The sequence below is a fragment of the Schistocerca gregaria genome, chromosome 7, assembly GCF_023897955.1.
Source record: "Schistocerca gregaria isolate iqSchGreg1 chromosome 7, iqSchGreg1.2, whole genome shotgun sequence".
NCBI lineage: Eukaryota > Metazoa > Arthropoda > Insecta > Orthoptera > Acrididae > Schistocerca > Schistocerca gregaria.
Window position 1 is genome coordinate 420,127,261 of NC_064926.1, and position 18,387 is coordinate 420,145,647.

The following is an 18,387-nucleotide window of genomic DNA, read 5'->3' on the forward strand; positions in this document are numbered from 1 at the left end:
GGCAGCGGGTTCTGCCCTGAATGCTGAGAAGGTGCCGTGATGACAGGCCTGTAGTACGCCGACAGCCTTTCGAGGACACGGCCATTGACGTTCAGTGGCGAGCCACTTCCCTCGGCGGCGTGGAGACCTGGTGGCCCTCGCTCTGCGCACGTCACTACGGCGGCATGTGGAGGAGGGTGACTCGCTCCCCTCTGGCAGCAAACGGGTGGCAGCTGCCGCTGAGGCGCCAAATCCCATAAGGGACACAGCGTCGGCGGCAGCAGGCGTGGACAAGTTGTGGGGCTATGGCACCGAGTCCAGTGAAGGACTTCGTGCTGGCGGAATACATAGTCAGGTGTAGAGCTCGTGGCTGCTGCTATTCCCCCTCTCCACTCGCTGTCCGGCTTAGGCGTTATAGTGGAGCTGCTGGTTCCCGGCGACGAAAAGTCCCCTTACCTCAATATTATTCATATTTATATGCCTCTGCTACTCATTTGTTTCGCAAACACCTGCTACCTAGCCACATCGCCCATAACTGGAGACTTGGTCTGGCGTGGTGACGTCGACCCACTTGCTGTATGATTACTGCCGTCTGGTGCAGTTTACTGCTGCACTCATCTATATTCTTCTCACAATCCCCTTGAATGTCGCACACTGGACTCGCAATCGGGAGGACCACGGTTCAATCCCGTCTCGAGCCATCCTGATTTATGTTTTCCGTGATTTCCCTAAATCGTTTCAGGCAAATGCCGGGATGGTTCCTTTGAAAGGGCACGGACGATTTCCTTCCCAATCCTTCCCTAACCCGAGCTTGCGCTCCGTCTCTAATAACCTCGCTGTCCACGGGACGTTAAACACTAACCACCACCACCACCTTGAATGTCTCTTATTGTGACACACATGTCGCTATCTCAGTGCCCACCAGCAATACTTCGCGCAGCTTCCTTACCACTTATTATTATTTTTACCAAAGACTTAGTAATGTTGCTCAAAGTATGAGTAGGACACTACAGCCACTCAAGGCATTTAGGCCATCATATGTGGAACGTGTACTTTAGGCAAAGATCGTTCTGTGATGTTTCAGGGGCGTTTTCTGTACCGTAGCTTGGGGCTATTCATTCAGATTACTGACACAGTGAAGCAGGACGTTTAACATCCTCAGTGAGTTTGTCTTTGCTCCCACATCTTTATGGCGAGTATGCTGTGGACACTTGTCTTCCAAGACAACAACAGCCGTGTTCATAGAGCTGCACACGTGCATTCCCGGTTCGAGGAACAATTCGACCAGCCCACTAAATCAACCAGTTTTAATGCCACAGATTATGTATGGTGTTATTTGCAACAGCAAGAGAAAGCTAGGAAAGAATATTCTCGCAATTTGGTAGCTCTACGACGTCTAATTACGAATGAGTGGCTTCTGCTGAAGATGGAAAACCAGAAAAACTTGCAGACTCTCGACTATGTATAGTAGTGGACGGTCGGAACGCACAAAAGGTGATTATCAGTTATAAGTAAAATAATCTTTGGCTGCAGGGATGGTTCTATAACTTTCTTTTACCAAGCGTTCGATATCGGGACTGCCAGTCCTAAGTTCAGATGCACCTAAAGTAAACATCTAACAGATGTTATGTATTATTTTTCTGCATCACATTTGGCTGTCAAGTGAATGGTAAGTGTGCATGCCCCACGTGTACAATACCACAAGAAATGACAGCTCACTAGAGGCACCAGAGTGCAGTCAACAAACTACAGTCTGTTGCTGACGAGCGAGGTGTTATTTTGTGTGGTATTGTAGCTTGGGGTCTGTAATCTTACGATTCGGTTGACAGCCGGCAGTGATCCAGAAAAGCAACAGATAACATCAGTGAGACGTATATTTAAGGCTCATTTGAAATTAGGACTGATAGTCCCGATATCGATCGTGTGACAAAAAAGTTATGAAACCATCCTTGCAGCCAGAGGCTATTTTGTTTATGGTTGCTTGTAGACTGTCATCAAAGTCGAACGGATGCCGTTATCAAGAGCAAAGATAGTGTTTAAAGGCATCAGCGTGATGATTCTTGGGGGATGACTATCTTTTGGTATGCTCTGATGACCATAGTGCTCAAACAGTGTGACGAAAGGATAGTAATATCAACCATGAAACGTCGTAATACCTGTACGGAAACAAACTGAGGTTTCTGCTCCCGCCGGAGACCAAACGGAGGTGCTCAGCATCCCGCATCACACAGACGAGATGCGTAGTCCTGAAGAGGACCGTTTCGGGGCGTTCCTAGCCACGAGGATGCATTCCGACATCGGAAAAGTAGTACGTAGTGGTAGTGTGTGGCTGTAGAAGAGAGCTAACACGTGTAGAGTAGCGAGCAAGTAGTCGCACCCATCTCAAGTAGTTGTTAACCAAACTGCGAGGTAGAATGCTGATCGCTATCTGCGAGCGTATGCCTTTGTCCACAATGCATGTGTAGTTGTAGCCTATGTGATGCCTATTTGCTGTAGTTTCTTAGTGCAATTTGTCCGTAGTTAGCTGTGAAGTACCAAGTATGAACAGTTATTGTACCGATGAACCTGGAGTGATTGATCAGGAGTCTGATGTACTGTGACTCAAATAATGTATGGACTCCACTAACATTTATTGTTATTATTAGTTAACAGTTTCATTCGTTAATTTCTGTTTGTTGGGCCACGACAGTTAGGCTATAACACCTCCCAGAAATGCCACTTTACATATTCATAAATCTATCATAATGATCCTGGAATCTGCCACAAGGAAAGCTACAGTTTGTTGAAATTGCTTTAGGAGAGGATTGACTTTGCAAGTATTCGAGTACAGGACATCAATGGATTTCAGATTAGGATTACGAAAATTATATGACACATGGTTGCGTAAACACTCATATATACACTGTTAGGGTATGTACACATATTGAAATTACGAAATACTGCACTGTTGCGTGTCCTGTGTGAAGTGCTGCGTATGAAATCTTACGAATTCCACTTGCTGTAAGCATTGTTTCAGACAGGAAATAACAAACGATATGACCTTTATGCTGGGATTCCGACAGATATCGAAGCTCAAAGATGTTTTATCTGGACTGCAGTTCAGTAGGATAAGAACGATTAAAGTCGTAAAAAGTTGGCAAACAATGCTGTACAATCGCAATAAAGTAATGAGATGATCAATTGACTCTTTTATTGGAACATGTTACGTGTTTCGGGATTACACCCATCTTCAGACATCACAAACTTCAACTCCTTCGTATCGAACCAGGCGTACAGCCATGACAACTCAAAGAAAGTGTCCAATAACATGTAACTATAAATGCGACGAAAACAGTCTTGAAGCAGAGCAGCAATTGAACATCTCATGACTTCATTGGGTTGTACGGCATTGGTTGCCAAGTATTAACATAAAAATGATCGCAGGCCTCAGACGGGATTTGATGTCCTGTATATCATAAAGTTGTAAACCCTTGCTTAGATTTTTCAGACAAAACGACTTTTTCGTCTATCATGCAAAACAAACAACAACGATGTAGACAGCGAGCTTTAACTGTGCTACTTAAGAGACTTCCCAACACAGAGCTATCAATATTTACATGCGTTTTCCCTTCTTTCCCGAGAAAACTGCGAGTAGCTCGAATTACTTTCAAATGCTGGAGAAATGTTTATTTCCTAAAAAGAAACAATATTCATGGATGGCTACGAAGTCTTTCACTGCGAGATTCCCAGTTAACTTGCCGCGTCAAGTTCGGATAAAAGCCCAGATTTCGATGACTGCCTCCATTATCGTCATCAGCCCCGGAAGAGGTCAGTAAAATCATCAAAATCTTACGATTTTATCAGATTTTTAGGTGGCAATTTGAGAATTTTTATCCAGTATTCACATAACTTTATTTCTATTAGCGGCTGTACCATGCTGAAATTTTATTCTGAAGTCGGACACTACGGGGATCAAGATCTTGTGTTATCTGTGACTCCGAAACTCTGCCACTTAATCTGCTCTGTCACGTTGAATGTCAGGTTTCTCCACAGTTTCTTTAACTGCTCAATAACTGAGATATAACTGTGAACTCAATAACTCAGGACCAGTTACCAATCAATGCGGATATGATATAAAATGGAGGATCGATCTGTCTACATACGACGCTCACACAGAACACATAAATCTGCCATACATACAAAGCATTAGACCCTGTGTAAGTCTATCCATGTTTTATCATGTGTAATGCTCCTTTATGCAGAATATAGATGTATTTGAAACTCAATGTGCTGTAGTCTAACTGTCATGGACCAATCGTCGTAACACATTTTGCCATAAGTCAACGAAATATTACATTAGTAATGAATCGGAGTCCATAGACTCCCAGTATCAAACCACCAATTTTACACTACTGAACGATCTTCCTAAGTTCGTCGGTGGAGTTAGCTTTTACCTTGTGCCTCTTGTAGTACTTGTAATCAATATTATAATCAATATTATTTCACCTTGTAGAAATTGTTGTACCTAACAAATTAGCTTTTCTGTTTATACTTTGTCTAATACTTGTAGTTTTGTCAACGTGTGCTTGTACGTGGAGCTTCGAATATGTTATTGCATTGTTGGAGGTGTCAAATTTACTTGTGTCGTCATAAACGCTTTGCTATTTGCCATAGCCTGTGTATTGTGTGCAGTTGCGCCAGATGTAACGCCCCTGGCTTCACTAACTGTCGGCATTGCTTGCTTCGTGTTCCAGACGCCCTATTCCACGAGAAGGAGAAATACAAGTCGATTACCGACGACTTGGACTCCACGTTTGCCGAGCTTACAGGATATTAAACAAAAAAATACCGCCTCCAAAACAAACAAAAAAAGTTGCACATGCAAATGTCTGTTACTTGTCTACACGTCTCCGTTCTTCTCTCACAACAACAACAAAAATGTGTTACTGTTCTGTCCGACTTAACAACGCATTGTGTGTGTTTTGTGCTGTTGCCAAAAAAAAGACTTTTCCGGGTGATGCAAACAAAAAAAGACAGACTATTAACTGCCGCTGCCTCGTGAGGACTGCTGCAAGAAGGTAGTAAGCTTTCTTTATGCCATATCACATACATAATGATTAAAATGTTTGCAACTCTCTTTTTTTGTTCATCTTCTTAGACAAATCTTTTAAAATTTTAGTGATACTCTATTACTCTTTTCTTTGACATCTCTAAGCCTATACATAACTATCTTTTGCTAGTAAGTAATACTAAAATTGCTGCTTTCATATAATGGTAACTGTAGTTTTCATTTATTAATAATATTGAACTGTAGTTAATATAACTTAGAGTGCTTCAGTAGATAACTAGACTCTTCCTTCTCTTATGCTTAGATCTTAGATTGATTACTTACTGTAGGCTTTTGTATTACAGTTGACTCTGCAACAAGCTAAGTTAAAAGAATAATACTTTCCTATAAACCACAGTGAAGAAAAAAGATGACAGCCATAGTGGCCTCTGCAGCAAGCTTATTTCAGGTGCTCACATGTCAGGTGCTTCCGCCGTGGCTTCACGAATATGGTTCTGCTTGAGCTTGCAAAGTGTTTGTCTGCTTCAGTTCACATGGACTTTCACAGCTTGCAATGGTACCCCGCTTTCGTACTGTCAACGTTCGAGACACAAAACTTTCACCAGGCAGGTCAACAAACTTTCTGCGGTATGAAGTCATTGCGTTTTTGTAGGTTTCATCGGGCCTTTTCCTAACCTGTTAGCTATGTTTACCTATGGATTTAGCCTCTATTCCACCGACAGTCGTGTGGTTTGCGGACTCATTATGTCTCACATATTCGTTACACAAAAGTTTCTCTCCGTGCAGATGTAGCTACACAGAAGAACGCCACCGACGTCTAGGCCACGCTTATATAGCAGTAACTCCTCCCAGGCTGACTTTCGTCACGGGATGCTGTATGCGGACGACATTCATCTGTTTGTGTCACCTATGAGAAGACTGGCGTCCCCAAAATTCATCTTTCTTGCAGCCTGCAGACAGCCACGCTAATTGGAAGTCAAGACAACAACAGGTGGACTAAAAATAAAAACCGGACACGTGCGAATAGGACTTGCGCTCTGAGCGTTCCGTACAAATTTAATTGCTCATATAGACAGTTCATTTATAGGTTTCGATGAGTAAGTTTGCGAGAGTCAAAATGTGTGACAAAAATGGTAGTAGCCTATACTTTGATCTCACATTTCTAACACAGAATGCCAAGGGATCGTAGACCCTAGTATTTGACATAAATTTCAACTTGATGCCCTACTGAAAAAAAGCGTCTTAACAGACAGACAGCCAAACGGACAACAAAGTATTCCTACTGGGGTTCCGTTTTTACTGACTGAGATACGGAATCCTAATAAAACAACTTTGTCCACTGCCTGTACACGTAATAATCCAAATACAAGATTAGTTGTGAACACCTTGAATATATTACTTTGTATAGGAGTCAGGGGTAATGCTAAGAAGCAATATAAAACGGGACGATCGCTTATAATCACCATTAGGGAAGATCAGTGGAAGACGGATTTGTTGTAAAGGATCTGGAAAAGTGCAATGCATCTGTAAACGAAATATACATACGAGGCGCCAGTGTGATCAACTCCAGATTATTGGTTCGGGTTTTGCAGTCCCTATCAAATCGCGTTGCTAAAGGCTTAATCGGTCGCAATAGCTGGCACGACTGAGCAATAGCTGGTGAGACTTATCTGTCGCTACCGTATGTCTCACATAGGGACCATGAGAATAAGAGATCCAGATGCCTAAATAGGTACATAAACAGTCATCTTTCCGCTGGCTCGATATAAAAACGGAGCAGGACGGCAAACCAATAATATTTGTACGGAGTACCGACGCCGTGACGTTTGCAGGTGGTTCAACACGTCGCTGTCAGTAAAACCAAGGAACTGATAAGATCTGCAGAGGATGGAAGGCCTACGGGCAATACGAAGGCTATTCTGAAAGCAAGGCCCGATCGGTTTAAAAATTGAAACCACAGTGAAAATAATTAAAAAAATTTTCTTTTTCTGCAACAGTTAGCTACATCCTCCAGCTACATTCTACATAATCGCCGCTCTGACGTAGACATTGGTCTTAGCGTTGTATCAAATTCCCAATCCCTCGTCATAGAAGGCAGCCACGTGTGCTTTCCGTCACTTCTGTGCGTTGATCTGCAGTTCGTTTCCTGTGCCCAAATGTTGTCGTCATAGCCAGTGGCTCATGTACACAGAGATGGACATTGGAGGGAGCCAAGTTCGGGCTCTATGGCGGGTGGTCAAACACTTTCCGTAGAAAATGCTTCAGGGCCGTCGTCATTGCCCCTGAAGAGTGCGGCCGAGAATTGTCGCGAAGAAGGATGGACTTGTTGTTCACACTTGATAATTACCTAAATGTTTCAACCGATTGTAGCCATTGAAGCAATTAATTGCAACTGGATTAGACAGTTTCCTCGATTTCTATATGTGCAATAAAATTTGACTTTCGACATTCGTAAAATTATAAAAAATATGTAATAGATATTGTCGTTCATGGTGCGCCTCAGCGTTTATGGGATATTGACACCTAAGCTGCAATGTATCTGGTATCAGAGATAGAATAATTGTCAGACTCAGTAAATAACAACGTTCTAGCATTTGTGCTTTACAAACGTGACATTCAAGTCTCTACAAGCGTTCAGTTTCATGTTTCGCCAAATACAATATGCCTAGTTGGTCAATAAACATGAATGTGCCCAATTTGACGAACTAAACATTGCACTGCCACTTACATTCAGTTTTAATGTCTGATCCTATAGATTACACATGTTAATAGTTTTTGACCAACAGGTAACATAATATTTGACAAAACTGGAATATTCTTTATTTATAAAAAGAAAAGCTCAACCCGGTCCTGAAAACGGGCTGTGCTTTCCTTTTTAGAAATAAACAATTTTTACAACTGTAGCGGATTTTATCATTGAGCTTGAAAATTTTAATAGTCCAATGGTCTTTAAGATCATGACTGTGAAGTATAAATGCTGAAATGTGGAAATACTGTGATTGTGAAGCTATCCTTAAGTTATTAAAATTGATTGCAAGTAGCATATTGGAAACATCACCATTCAATGTAAGCACGACCTTAAATAAACAGGATGCACTCGTGTTGAAGGAGCATTTCTGTTACTGACAGAACTGGCACTACAGTAAACTTAAATCTGTATAGAAGGACTCCTATTTCAACCCGTTTCACTACTTACACATCACACATAATTGAACTTAATGAAACTTTTAGAATAGTACTCAGAATAAGAGTTTCAACAAATTATTGCCCATATTTGGGAAACGGATTCTTAAAAGTTATGAAGTGAAATTTTTTGAGAGATAATTGTTGCTCTTAACATAATACAGTTATAGTACTGTAAGATATGATGCTATTTAAATACTTTAGTGGACAAAAGAATTTTTTCAGGAAGAATAGTCTTATAAATTACAACTTACCACGAGAATTTTAATCAGCTCAACACACTGGAAGGTGTTAATTACGCAATAAACCTATTTCTGCAGTACTGTTTTTAATCAGGTTTTCGATTGTTATTTGCTTTCCATCTTTTTGTTAACGACGACTGTTTATAAGGCTTTTTTGGTACTACCAGAACTTTGCAATAACATGTGAATGTTTGTCATTCGTCTGTATGTTGTTTTCCAAGAGAGGCACACTCAGAATTCAGTACTTGTGTATTCCATTGGACTGGCAGTTATTATTTAGTGGAAATAAATCACGAGTTAGGCTATTACGAACATTAACGAAGTATGAATTCGTGTAACACTGCCAGTAACACATTGCAGAAACTTTCATAGTTTCATAGTTTTCAAGTAAATGTGTACCACGAGTTTTTATGAGGATGAGTTACAAAGTACGTTATTTTTTTATTGTAATTACTTGACGGACAAGACACTTTATTGCCAATAGGCTGTAGTAAATAATTCTTGGTTTATGGTACATTTTATGTGGCCACACAAAGTTTGTAGTTTTATGCTACACTTTTCACGACTTCAGACCTCACTATGATGTAGACATTTGTTTTGCCGTAACAATTGCCTGAACTCTGTTATTGCAATATTTTCGCGTCAAGCATTTGAGTAATATGGAGTACTTGTTCATGAGGCCTTATGATCTAAGATGCGTTAAATGAAAGGTTTACTACAACTTGTTGCTAATTACCGATTGTTTTCTTCTCTACGCCATTTACTTGAACAGGGGGATACCTGGTTAGCGGTATTATACAAATCTTTATTCTGTTGCTGACCGTAAGCTAAAAGTGTGCAGAGAATGCTACGAGAAACAATGTAAATATTTCTGGAAGTCTCTGGGGGGATGTTCGCCAGGTAGACGTACTACGGTGAGACAGGTGGAGAGCAGGGAAGCAGACGAGTGAGTGGCTTCGATCCGCTACGAACAAACACGCTGCATGCATGCTCCGTGCCCCACAGCTAATGTTTGTCTGCCGAGATTGGCTTCCGTCTCATCTCTAGCTAAATGACGCAGGAAGGCTGGCAGAGGGTCTCCGACGTGGCTTTCGTATCAGAATATTGCGCACATGTGTGCTTTGTTGGAATGCGACTTTGACTTCCTTTTGCCATTTACCGACTTGTAAGAGTACAATTATGGCCACACATCGTTCACGAATCATTGAGTAAGAATCGTCCATGAGGTCATGTCTCCATAAGGTCCCGTCTCCACTGTCATAATTATCATGATTATCATTACCATTATCATCATTATCATGATCTTCATCATTTCTTTCCTGATTCCACGTGAGCTTTACTTTCTCGTGGAATTGCAAAAATAATATCCTTGGTCATCCCAACTCCCAGTCAGCTTCACTTCATTTTCATAACAGTCATAATCCACTCCAGTCCGTCCTCACTCCAAGTACACTACTGGCCATTAAAATTGCTACACCACAAAGATGACGTGCTGCAGACACGAAATTTAACCGACAGGAAGAAGATGCTGTGATATGCAAATGATTAGCTTTTCAGAGCATTCACACGAGGTTGGCGTCCGTGGCGACACCTACAACGTGCTGACATGAGGAAAGTTTCCAACCGATTTCTTATACACAAACAGCAGTTGACCGGCGTTGCCTGGTGAAACGTTGTTGTGATGCCTCGTGTAAGGAGAAATGCGTACCGTCACGTTTCCGACTTTGATAAAGGTCGGATTTTAGCTTATCGCGATTGCAGTTTATCGTAACGCGACATTGCTGCTCGCGTTGGTCGAGATCCAATGACTGTTAGCAGAATATGGAAGTCGAGATGACAGGCATCTTAGCCGCATGGCTGTAACGGATCGTGCAGCCACGTCTCAACAGATGGGTACGTTTGCACAACAACTATCTGCATGAACAGTACGACAATGTTTGCAGCAGCATGGACTATCAGCTCGGAAACCATGGCTAAGGTCACCCTTGACGCTGCATCTTAGACAGGAGCGCCTGCGATGGTGTACTCAACGACGAACCTGAGTTCACGAATGGCAAAACGTCATTTTTTCGGATGAATCCAGGTTCTGTTTACAGCATCATGATGTTCGCATCCGTGTGTGGCGACATTGCGGTCAAGGCACATTGGAAGCGTGTATTCGTCATCGCCATACTGGCGTATCACCTGGCGTGATGGCTTGGGGTACCATTGGTTACACGTGTCGGTCACCTCTTGTTCGCATTGACGGCACTTTGAAGAGTGGACGTTACATTCCAGATGTGTTACGACCCGTGGCCTTATCCTTCATTCGATCCCTGCGAAACCCTACATTTCAGCAGGGTAATGCACGACCGCATGTTGCAACTCCTGTACGGGCCTTTCTGGACACAGAAAATGTTCGACTGCTGCCCTGGCCAGCACATTCTCCAGATCTCTCACCAATTGAAAAGTCTGGTCAATGGTGGCCGAGCAACTGGCTCGTCACAATACGCCAGTCACAACTCCTGATGAACTGTGGTATAGTGTTGAAGCTGCTTGGGCAGCTGTATCTGTACACGCCATCCAAGCTCTGTTTGACGTAATGCCCAGGCGTATCAAGGCTGTTATTACAGCCAGAGGTGGTAGTTCTGGGTACTGATTTCTGAGGATCTATGCTCCCTAATTCCGTGAAAATGTAATTACATGTCAGTTCTAGTATAGTATATTTGTCCAATGAATACCCGTTTATCATCTACATTTTTTCTTGGTGTAGCAATTTTAATGGCCAGTAGTGTATTCTTGATTAGGGATAAGTCTGGTGATCTGGCAGGTCAGGGCAAAAGGCTGACATTCTGTGACACCAAGACGTCAAGTGTTCGTGCAGCAAGATGATGTCGTGTATTGGTTGCTGAAAAATGGCGTCTGGGGATGTTGTGCTGAAGGGATGTGGCTTCGGGAAGCAGGTTGTCATTCACGTGGGTCACACTGGTCACAGTGCTCTGGACATTCGCCAACTGCGCTTTGTGGTCGTAGCCAATAGCACCCAATTCCATAAGGCCTTGAGTTGGCGGTGTGTACCCTGTACGAATGCAGTCAGTGAGATGGCGCTCCCCTTGTCTGCGGCGAACCCCAATGCGGTCATCATTTTCAAACAAACAGAAACTGGATTTGTCCGAAAACACTCCCTGATGCCATTCCTGTCCCCAGTGACATTGTTTCATTCACCACTGCATCTAGCATGTTTGTGCTCATTCGTCAAAAGTAGGTGTACGATGTGTTACTCTGCTTCACTGCTGAGTAGTGCGACATGACCCAGCTCGCCGCGTTGTAGGCTTTCTGTGAACCATTCTGCACAGAACCTTGGACTGCCGAAACACTTTGTCCAACACGAGCAGCAATTTCTCGGATGGATGCACCACATTCTCTCAAGCCAATAATGCGTCCTCTTTCAAAGTGGCTTATCTGACGGTACGGTTCGCACATATGTCTGCGAGACATTGTGAAAGTGTGTTAAAGTCATACTGAATCATTACCTTCGGTTTATGGCGAGATATAGAAAATGCGATAGACCTACTAAGGAGACTGCCTACACTATGCTTGTCTGTTCTCTTTTAGAATACTGCTGCGCGGTGTGGGATCCCTACCAGGAAGGACTGACGAAGTACATCTAAAAAGTTCAAAGAAAGGCAGCACGTTTTGTATTATCGCGAAATATGGGAGAGAGAGTCACAGAAATCATACTGGATTTGGGCTGGAAGTCATTAAAAGAGAGGCGTTTTTCGTTGCAACGGAATCTTCTCGCGAAATTCCGGCCACCAACTTTCTCCTCCGAATGCGAAAATATTTTGTTGACACCGACCTACATAGGGAGGAACGGTCACCACGATAAAATAAGGGAAATCAGAGCTCGTACGGAAAGATATAGGTGTTCATTCTTTCCGCTCGCTATACGAGATTGGAATAATAGAGAACAGTGAAGGTGCTTCCATGAACCCTCTGCCAGGCACTTAAATGTGATTTGCAGAGTGTCTATGTGGATATAGATATAGATGTAGAACGAGAGCCGCAGGCACATTTTGCCGGCGGGTGGTGTTGCTCCGCGATATCGATGTTGCCCTTGAAGTGGCGGGCCTACGTGGTTAAAATGCTCATCATTTCTGCAGAACATACTAATGTACATGTCCTGCGAATATGAACGACCTAGCTCGAGTCGTTCAAGGTGTTCTGTTTTTTCTGAACATGAGTGTAGTATGTTGGTTACGCGACAATTTAGTGTCACTACGAGGGTTGCCAAGAAAGTAATATCGCACATTTTTCCCTTCAACAGTTATTTATTCCATGAACCATAATTATACACTAGTAAGAATGATGTTTTATCTACACATCCTATTTTTTCACGTTATCCCCTTCATGTTCTATGGATTTCCTCCAGCGAGACACATTGGTGTGTACGCCCTGAAGGTATCTGTCCTTGTTCTGGTCATGATGCCATTGTTTCACGGCGAGAGACACCTCGTTGTCGTCCTCAAAATGTCTTCGACAAATGCTATCATTTGATTGCCCAAACAAGTGGAACTTGACCTAGATCAGGGTTATAGCGTGGATGGGGTGACACTGTCGAACTCTGTTTCGTAATGTGATCAGAAGGGCTGAGACATATCTTGCACACGCTTTTACTTTTAAGTACTAAACAGCGTGGATAACTGCCCCAACACTTGCTTTGATGATTGTCTGCAGCAACGCCAACTGCCGAATCGCAGTGCTTCGATCCTCACAAATGAGAACATGGGCCCGCTGCAACATTACAGGTGTGTATGACCGCTCCGCTCGCTGCAAATCACAGACCTCCACCGATCTCCTTCTGATTGCTTCATCATCTAAGTCCAGTGACCAGTTGTACTCCTGTCGACCGGAGATGCTCCACAGATTTTACACAAACGTTTGTGGGCCTTCCCCACAGCTTTTTTTCCACAATGACAAATGCAATGATGACACGCTGCTACTTAAGTGCATGACTCACTGACGATATTTCGAAACATTACTGCAGCAATCCTATCTTTCAACGGGAAAGGAAATTTGCGTGCGCAATAAAGAAACATCAAAGAATTCATGCCTGACGTTTCAAATTCGCCATTTTGCAGTCGGCTGAGAAAGAAAATGTGCGGCATTATTTTCTGGTCGATTGTCGAATAACTGATTTTCTGACCTGCATTCTTTATTTGTTTAATTCCTCCATTCATTGTAGACGTTTACCTATCGTAGAGAGAAACAGGACAATGGCCTCCACAAAACAAAGGTGGTTTCACATCACACGTTAATACGTACCTTTTCTTTGTTTCTGCAGTTTAAGTATCTGAAAGCTGCAAAGCGCCAGATATATACTTATGCCCGTTGACACTAAAGCTCTACATAATTTGTGTCACATATGAGTGACGTGAAACAGCTCCACGCTGCTAACGATCTCAGAAGTTGACTGTTAGAATTCGCACTCCAACTTGTTTCGCCTGGCTGCATAGGCTTTCCCGTTCATCCTCCTGTGCTGGAGGGATGCCTATCTTGCAGGATTTTTTAACGATACGAACGTAAGTACAACACAACTTCCAGTATCAGAGTAAAGAAACCTCCGACCTGGCTGGGAATCGAACCCGGGCCACTTCGGTTAGAAATCCATCGCACTGACAGCTGAGCTATCGAAGTGAACATAACAGGGTTGCGACTCTGGGTCATGACATCTTCGAACTGCTTTATGCTGCCCTGATCATGTGTGACACTCTTTCATGTCACCTTTTTCAATTTTTGTTTCCTTCAGTGGCAGAACCCCCCGCACTTTAGCTGAAGTTTAGAATTTGTGTATAACAACTTGCTTGCAGTTACTGTAAAAGATGCATTCCACTGTTGCAGAATCCTTTGAACAAATCTGAGTCCTCCGTTCGTTTTGTTGCCATTGGTTTCACGTGTTCGTTTCTTTTTAAGACTCCCTGTAATGTTAGCTAAACGTATCTCTCAGATTCCTAAATTTCTCTACTGATCCCATGGAAGAATTTTCATCTCTGCATAACTATTGTACATATATGTGAACGTGATAAGTGCAGTAAAACCTAGGTCTTCCTTCCCAATTTTTAGTCACCGTAATTCCCTCCATTATCAATTCGACGATTCTGTGATCCCTAAGAATGTGTCCTATCGAACGATCCCAACTTTCAGTGAAATTGTGCCGTAAATTGTTTTTTGTCTCCAGTTATATTCAGCACCTCGTCAGCATATATTTGATCTGCCTGTCTGACCTACAACATTCTTCTGCAGCAACACATTTCAAAATCTTCTTTCCTCGTCTCATCTGAATTGTTTATCGTCTACGTTTCACTTACGTACAAAGCTACTTTCAAGAGAAATACCTGCAGAAAAGAATTCCTAATAGTTACATTTTAATTTATTGTTATTGCCAGTCAGCATTTTACGTTCTCTTCACTTCTGCCATTTCCGGTTACTTTACTGCCAAAACAACAAAACTCATTTTGACATGCTCATTCTTTCTTCGGCTGTTTGTGGATAACGCTTTAACTGAAAAACGATGACTTGTTTCTATTTTCAAACATTTTGGTCTGTAACTCATAAATATTTAAAATATTAGCTATAGGTCGACAACAGCTGAGCTATTCAAAGTGACATATTTTGCTGTTCTGACAATTCTGGACTTCCTTGCATCTCAGATCACTTCTTGTTTTATAGTACTGAAAGCTTCCTATTCCCTAGCTCGATCATAGTACGTTGCGTCGTTACGGGTGCGATGTGAGTTATAGTAAATAAATAAATCACGTGTGACATGTAGTAGCACGGAGCAAGTCTTTCTATTTGATGCCTTTTCGGCGGCTTGCACTTCAGTTTCACTACCTGTTTTATCAAGCGTCTTCTCATTTGCCCTCACGGGGCTCGGTTTACATTGTTGTCGACATTGCCACGTTTTGAAGTGGTTAGTAGCTATTAAATCTGCTATCTGAAAATTCCTGACAGATTAGAACAGGGTGATGGACCGGGGTTCGAACCCGGAGCTTTTGCCTTTCGCGGGCAAATATTCTACAGACTGAGATATCCAGCGGGCCGGGGTGGCCGAGCGGCTCTAGGAGCTACAGACTGGAACCGCGTGACCGCTACGGCCGCTGGTTCGAATCCTGCGTCGTGTATGGGTGTGTGTGTGATATCCTTCGGTTAGTTAGGTTTAAGTAGTTCTAAGTTCTAAGGGACTGATGACCTCAGAAGTTAAGTCCCATAGTGCTCAGAGCCATTTGAACTATTTTTTGAGATACCCGGACGCGACTGTAACCTACCCTCACAGCCTTATTCCTGCCAACTTCCCCGAAGTTCTCCTTGAATTATTTACATTTAGAAGTGGAGATTCCATGACAATGAAAATCTACGCTTAATCCTGGTTAATAATGATAAAAAAGGAAAAATAAGTAATCTTCGAGAAGAGTTAAATTCCCCAACTTTTCTGCTTCGTGTCACTGATATAAAGCTTTGTGCCGTGACCAAACACGTGAGAAGCTGTATGATTTTACATGTGTTACTCATTCGCTCTAAGAACAGTCTAGGTGGGGTGACAGATGAAAGTAGCGGTGTATGACTTCGGAAAGTATTCATTTCTTTCCGGTGGCTAGTACCCTTAGCTTTGAATACTGTGTGCAAAGAGTGTGTACCTCGTTATATCAGTAAATTTAACCAACAGAAAACTCAGTTCCATGCAGCAGTTCTGTAATATTTAACTCTGCGTGTTATGTCTGGCCTCGTTTACGATTTCGCTGAAGCAATTAAGCGACGCGTCGTCTGTTCTCTGAGAATGATGAGGTTGGCTGCGTCGTGAAAGCTGCCGCTACCGGCCGCAGCCAATCGAGTTCTATTCCCATGAGCCACTGGGCCATTATTCTTCTTAGAGTGAACAACTGGTACTGCGCTATCTCTGTCAGTGGTTCCAGATCTATAAAGAAATCTTACACGCAATGTGCTTCAAGACTGCAAGATTCGTGAAGTGTTTCCGAATGTGTGAAGGACGCTCCTGTAGGCGCTCGCAGTGTCCACACTGAGGTGGGGAAGCGGGATGTGGAGGTGGGGGGGAGGGGGGGGGAGGAAGAAAGAACTTAATTGATAACAGATCACAACTGGTTTAGAAAACACATATTTCACAGTAACAAATGGTCAATACCCGGCTGTCGTTTCACTCACAACTAGACAACGTGCCATCTATAAGTACTTTCACTGCATTAGTACTACCGCGGACATTACATGTTACTTCGGTTGTTATAAAGTAATTTCGGCTGTTAAAATTTTTATTTCTGCTGTCCACAAACAACGACTAACAATAGCACTGTAACATTCAACGCCCTGTGCCATCTCAGTTCGTACGTCATTCTAAAAGCCTTGTGTCACGCTATGAAGTGTTGACTGTTATAATGTTATTTTGACTGTTATCAAGAGCAGTATAAATCACAGGTAGCGACTAAAAGTAGCATTATAACATTCGACGCCATATGCCATTGGTTGATCGACGTTTATACTTCGTTCTAAGAATTTTGTGTCTCACGCTATCGATGTATAGCCTATCAATGGTTGAAAAAGTTAACCACGTATTTTGAATTCTAACTCTTACTGCCCTGCGTGGAATTATATTTTACGATCCTCAACATGTCACCATTAATATTTTCACACTTGTTTCTTTACTGCAAAATCTGAAGCCAGAGGAAGAAGAAATGTAAACCGTATTGGCTACAGACTGTTCTGTTGGGATAACATTTTCTCTGTGAACAACCGTGTCTACGTTTTATATAACTTTAGTTTATCACGTGGTGAAAGTTACGTAATGCACATCCCTCTTCACTCTCACCCGCTACATTATTCGAATTTTATGTACGGTACATAATATGAGTCAAAATACTTGTAGAGTCCTGTCCACTATATAAGATACGTAATCTGCATTTACACTGTAGTTTTAGTTTTCATGATGAAAAGGACATTAAATGTAGCAAATTGTGTTTAAATATGGCGTGAACGTAAACATTACGCTACGTTGCAGGATAATCTGTTTACATAACCTTTATTTGGCATTGACATTCGTTGGCTCCACCAACTCACAACCAAATTATCTCCTTTCAGCCTAACCTAAACCTCGAGTCATGCTACAGATCAGTCTGTCGCCACAACCAAGATTTCGTTGAGGGTTACAATATTTCACTCTAGCCTATCACGTCACAGCCGATGAAGATTAGTTTGGAGATAATAACAATATCACCTCATGTACATTTTAGTCATTTGCGTTAGTAAAAGCGCTACCCTTAGATTCTGACAAGTGATGACTTTCACAGGGGAGAACAATCACTTCAGTTGATTAGACATAGTTCATTTGCCCTGATGTACCAGTTAGCAGATTTACAGTGGGAGCAGGGAATCACCATAAATGCAATACGTTACCATGCCTGATACGGTGTAGGAAACCGGTTGCCATTTAAAGCACTTTCAGTCGTTTCTAAATGGATAAATACAGTCCAGTATAATTCGCAAGGGAATCTTATACAATTCTTCGTGCAAAATAACTGCACGATCAGCTAATGATGACGTTGGTAGATCGCGATCACTCTCCAAAGTAGACCACAAAGGTTCAATAATATTGAGATCTGGTGACCGAGATGGTCAGAGGAGATGCGAAAACTCAGCCTTCTTCTCTCAAAACCAGTGTTGGACGATACGAGGCATGTGAAGAGTGACCCTTCCGTCTTGGAACGCAGCATCACGACTGGGAAACAGATATCGTACCGTGGGATGGACCTGACCTGCGACAATCGTTACACAATGCTAGGCAATACTACGGCCTTACAGAGTGGCCATCAGCTCCACGGAACACTACACTATAGCTGCTCAGATCATCAGAGATACCTCACAACGATTCGCTCTCGGGATTTAATCTCGGCC

At 42.5% G+C, this 18,387-nt stretch overlaps 1 protein-coding gene and 1 long non-coding RNA gene across 3 annotated transcripts in view; one reads left to right on the plus strand and one right to left on the minus strand.

The window, feature by feature from the left end:
* LOC126281202 (tropomyosin-1) overlaps positions 1-18,387 on the plus strand; it is a 98,202-nt gene that overhangs the window by 60,700 nt on the left and 19,115 nt on the right. The window contains exon 10 of one of the 2 annotated variants that reach the window (XM_049979938.1): positions 4,713-4,998. The exons of the other annotated variant lie outside the window; for it this stretch is intronic. Within the exon in view, the coding sequence (XP_049835895.1) occupies positions 4,713-4,795 (83 nt within the window). The 3' untranslated portion in view covers positions 4,796-4,998. Of the gene's footprint in view, positions 1-4,712; positions 4,999-18,387 lie in introns of those variants that run through there. 2 annotated transcript variants of the gene reach the window in all.
* Positions 4,933-18,387, minus strand: part of LOC126281203 (uncharacterized) — a 29,267-nt gene continuing 15,812 nt past the window's right edge. Inside the window, exon 2 of the long non-coding RNA XR_007551231.1 lies at positions 4,933-18,351. This is a non-coding gene — a long non-coding RNA (uncharacterized LOC126281203). The remainder of the gene's footprint in view (positions 18,352-18,387) is intronic.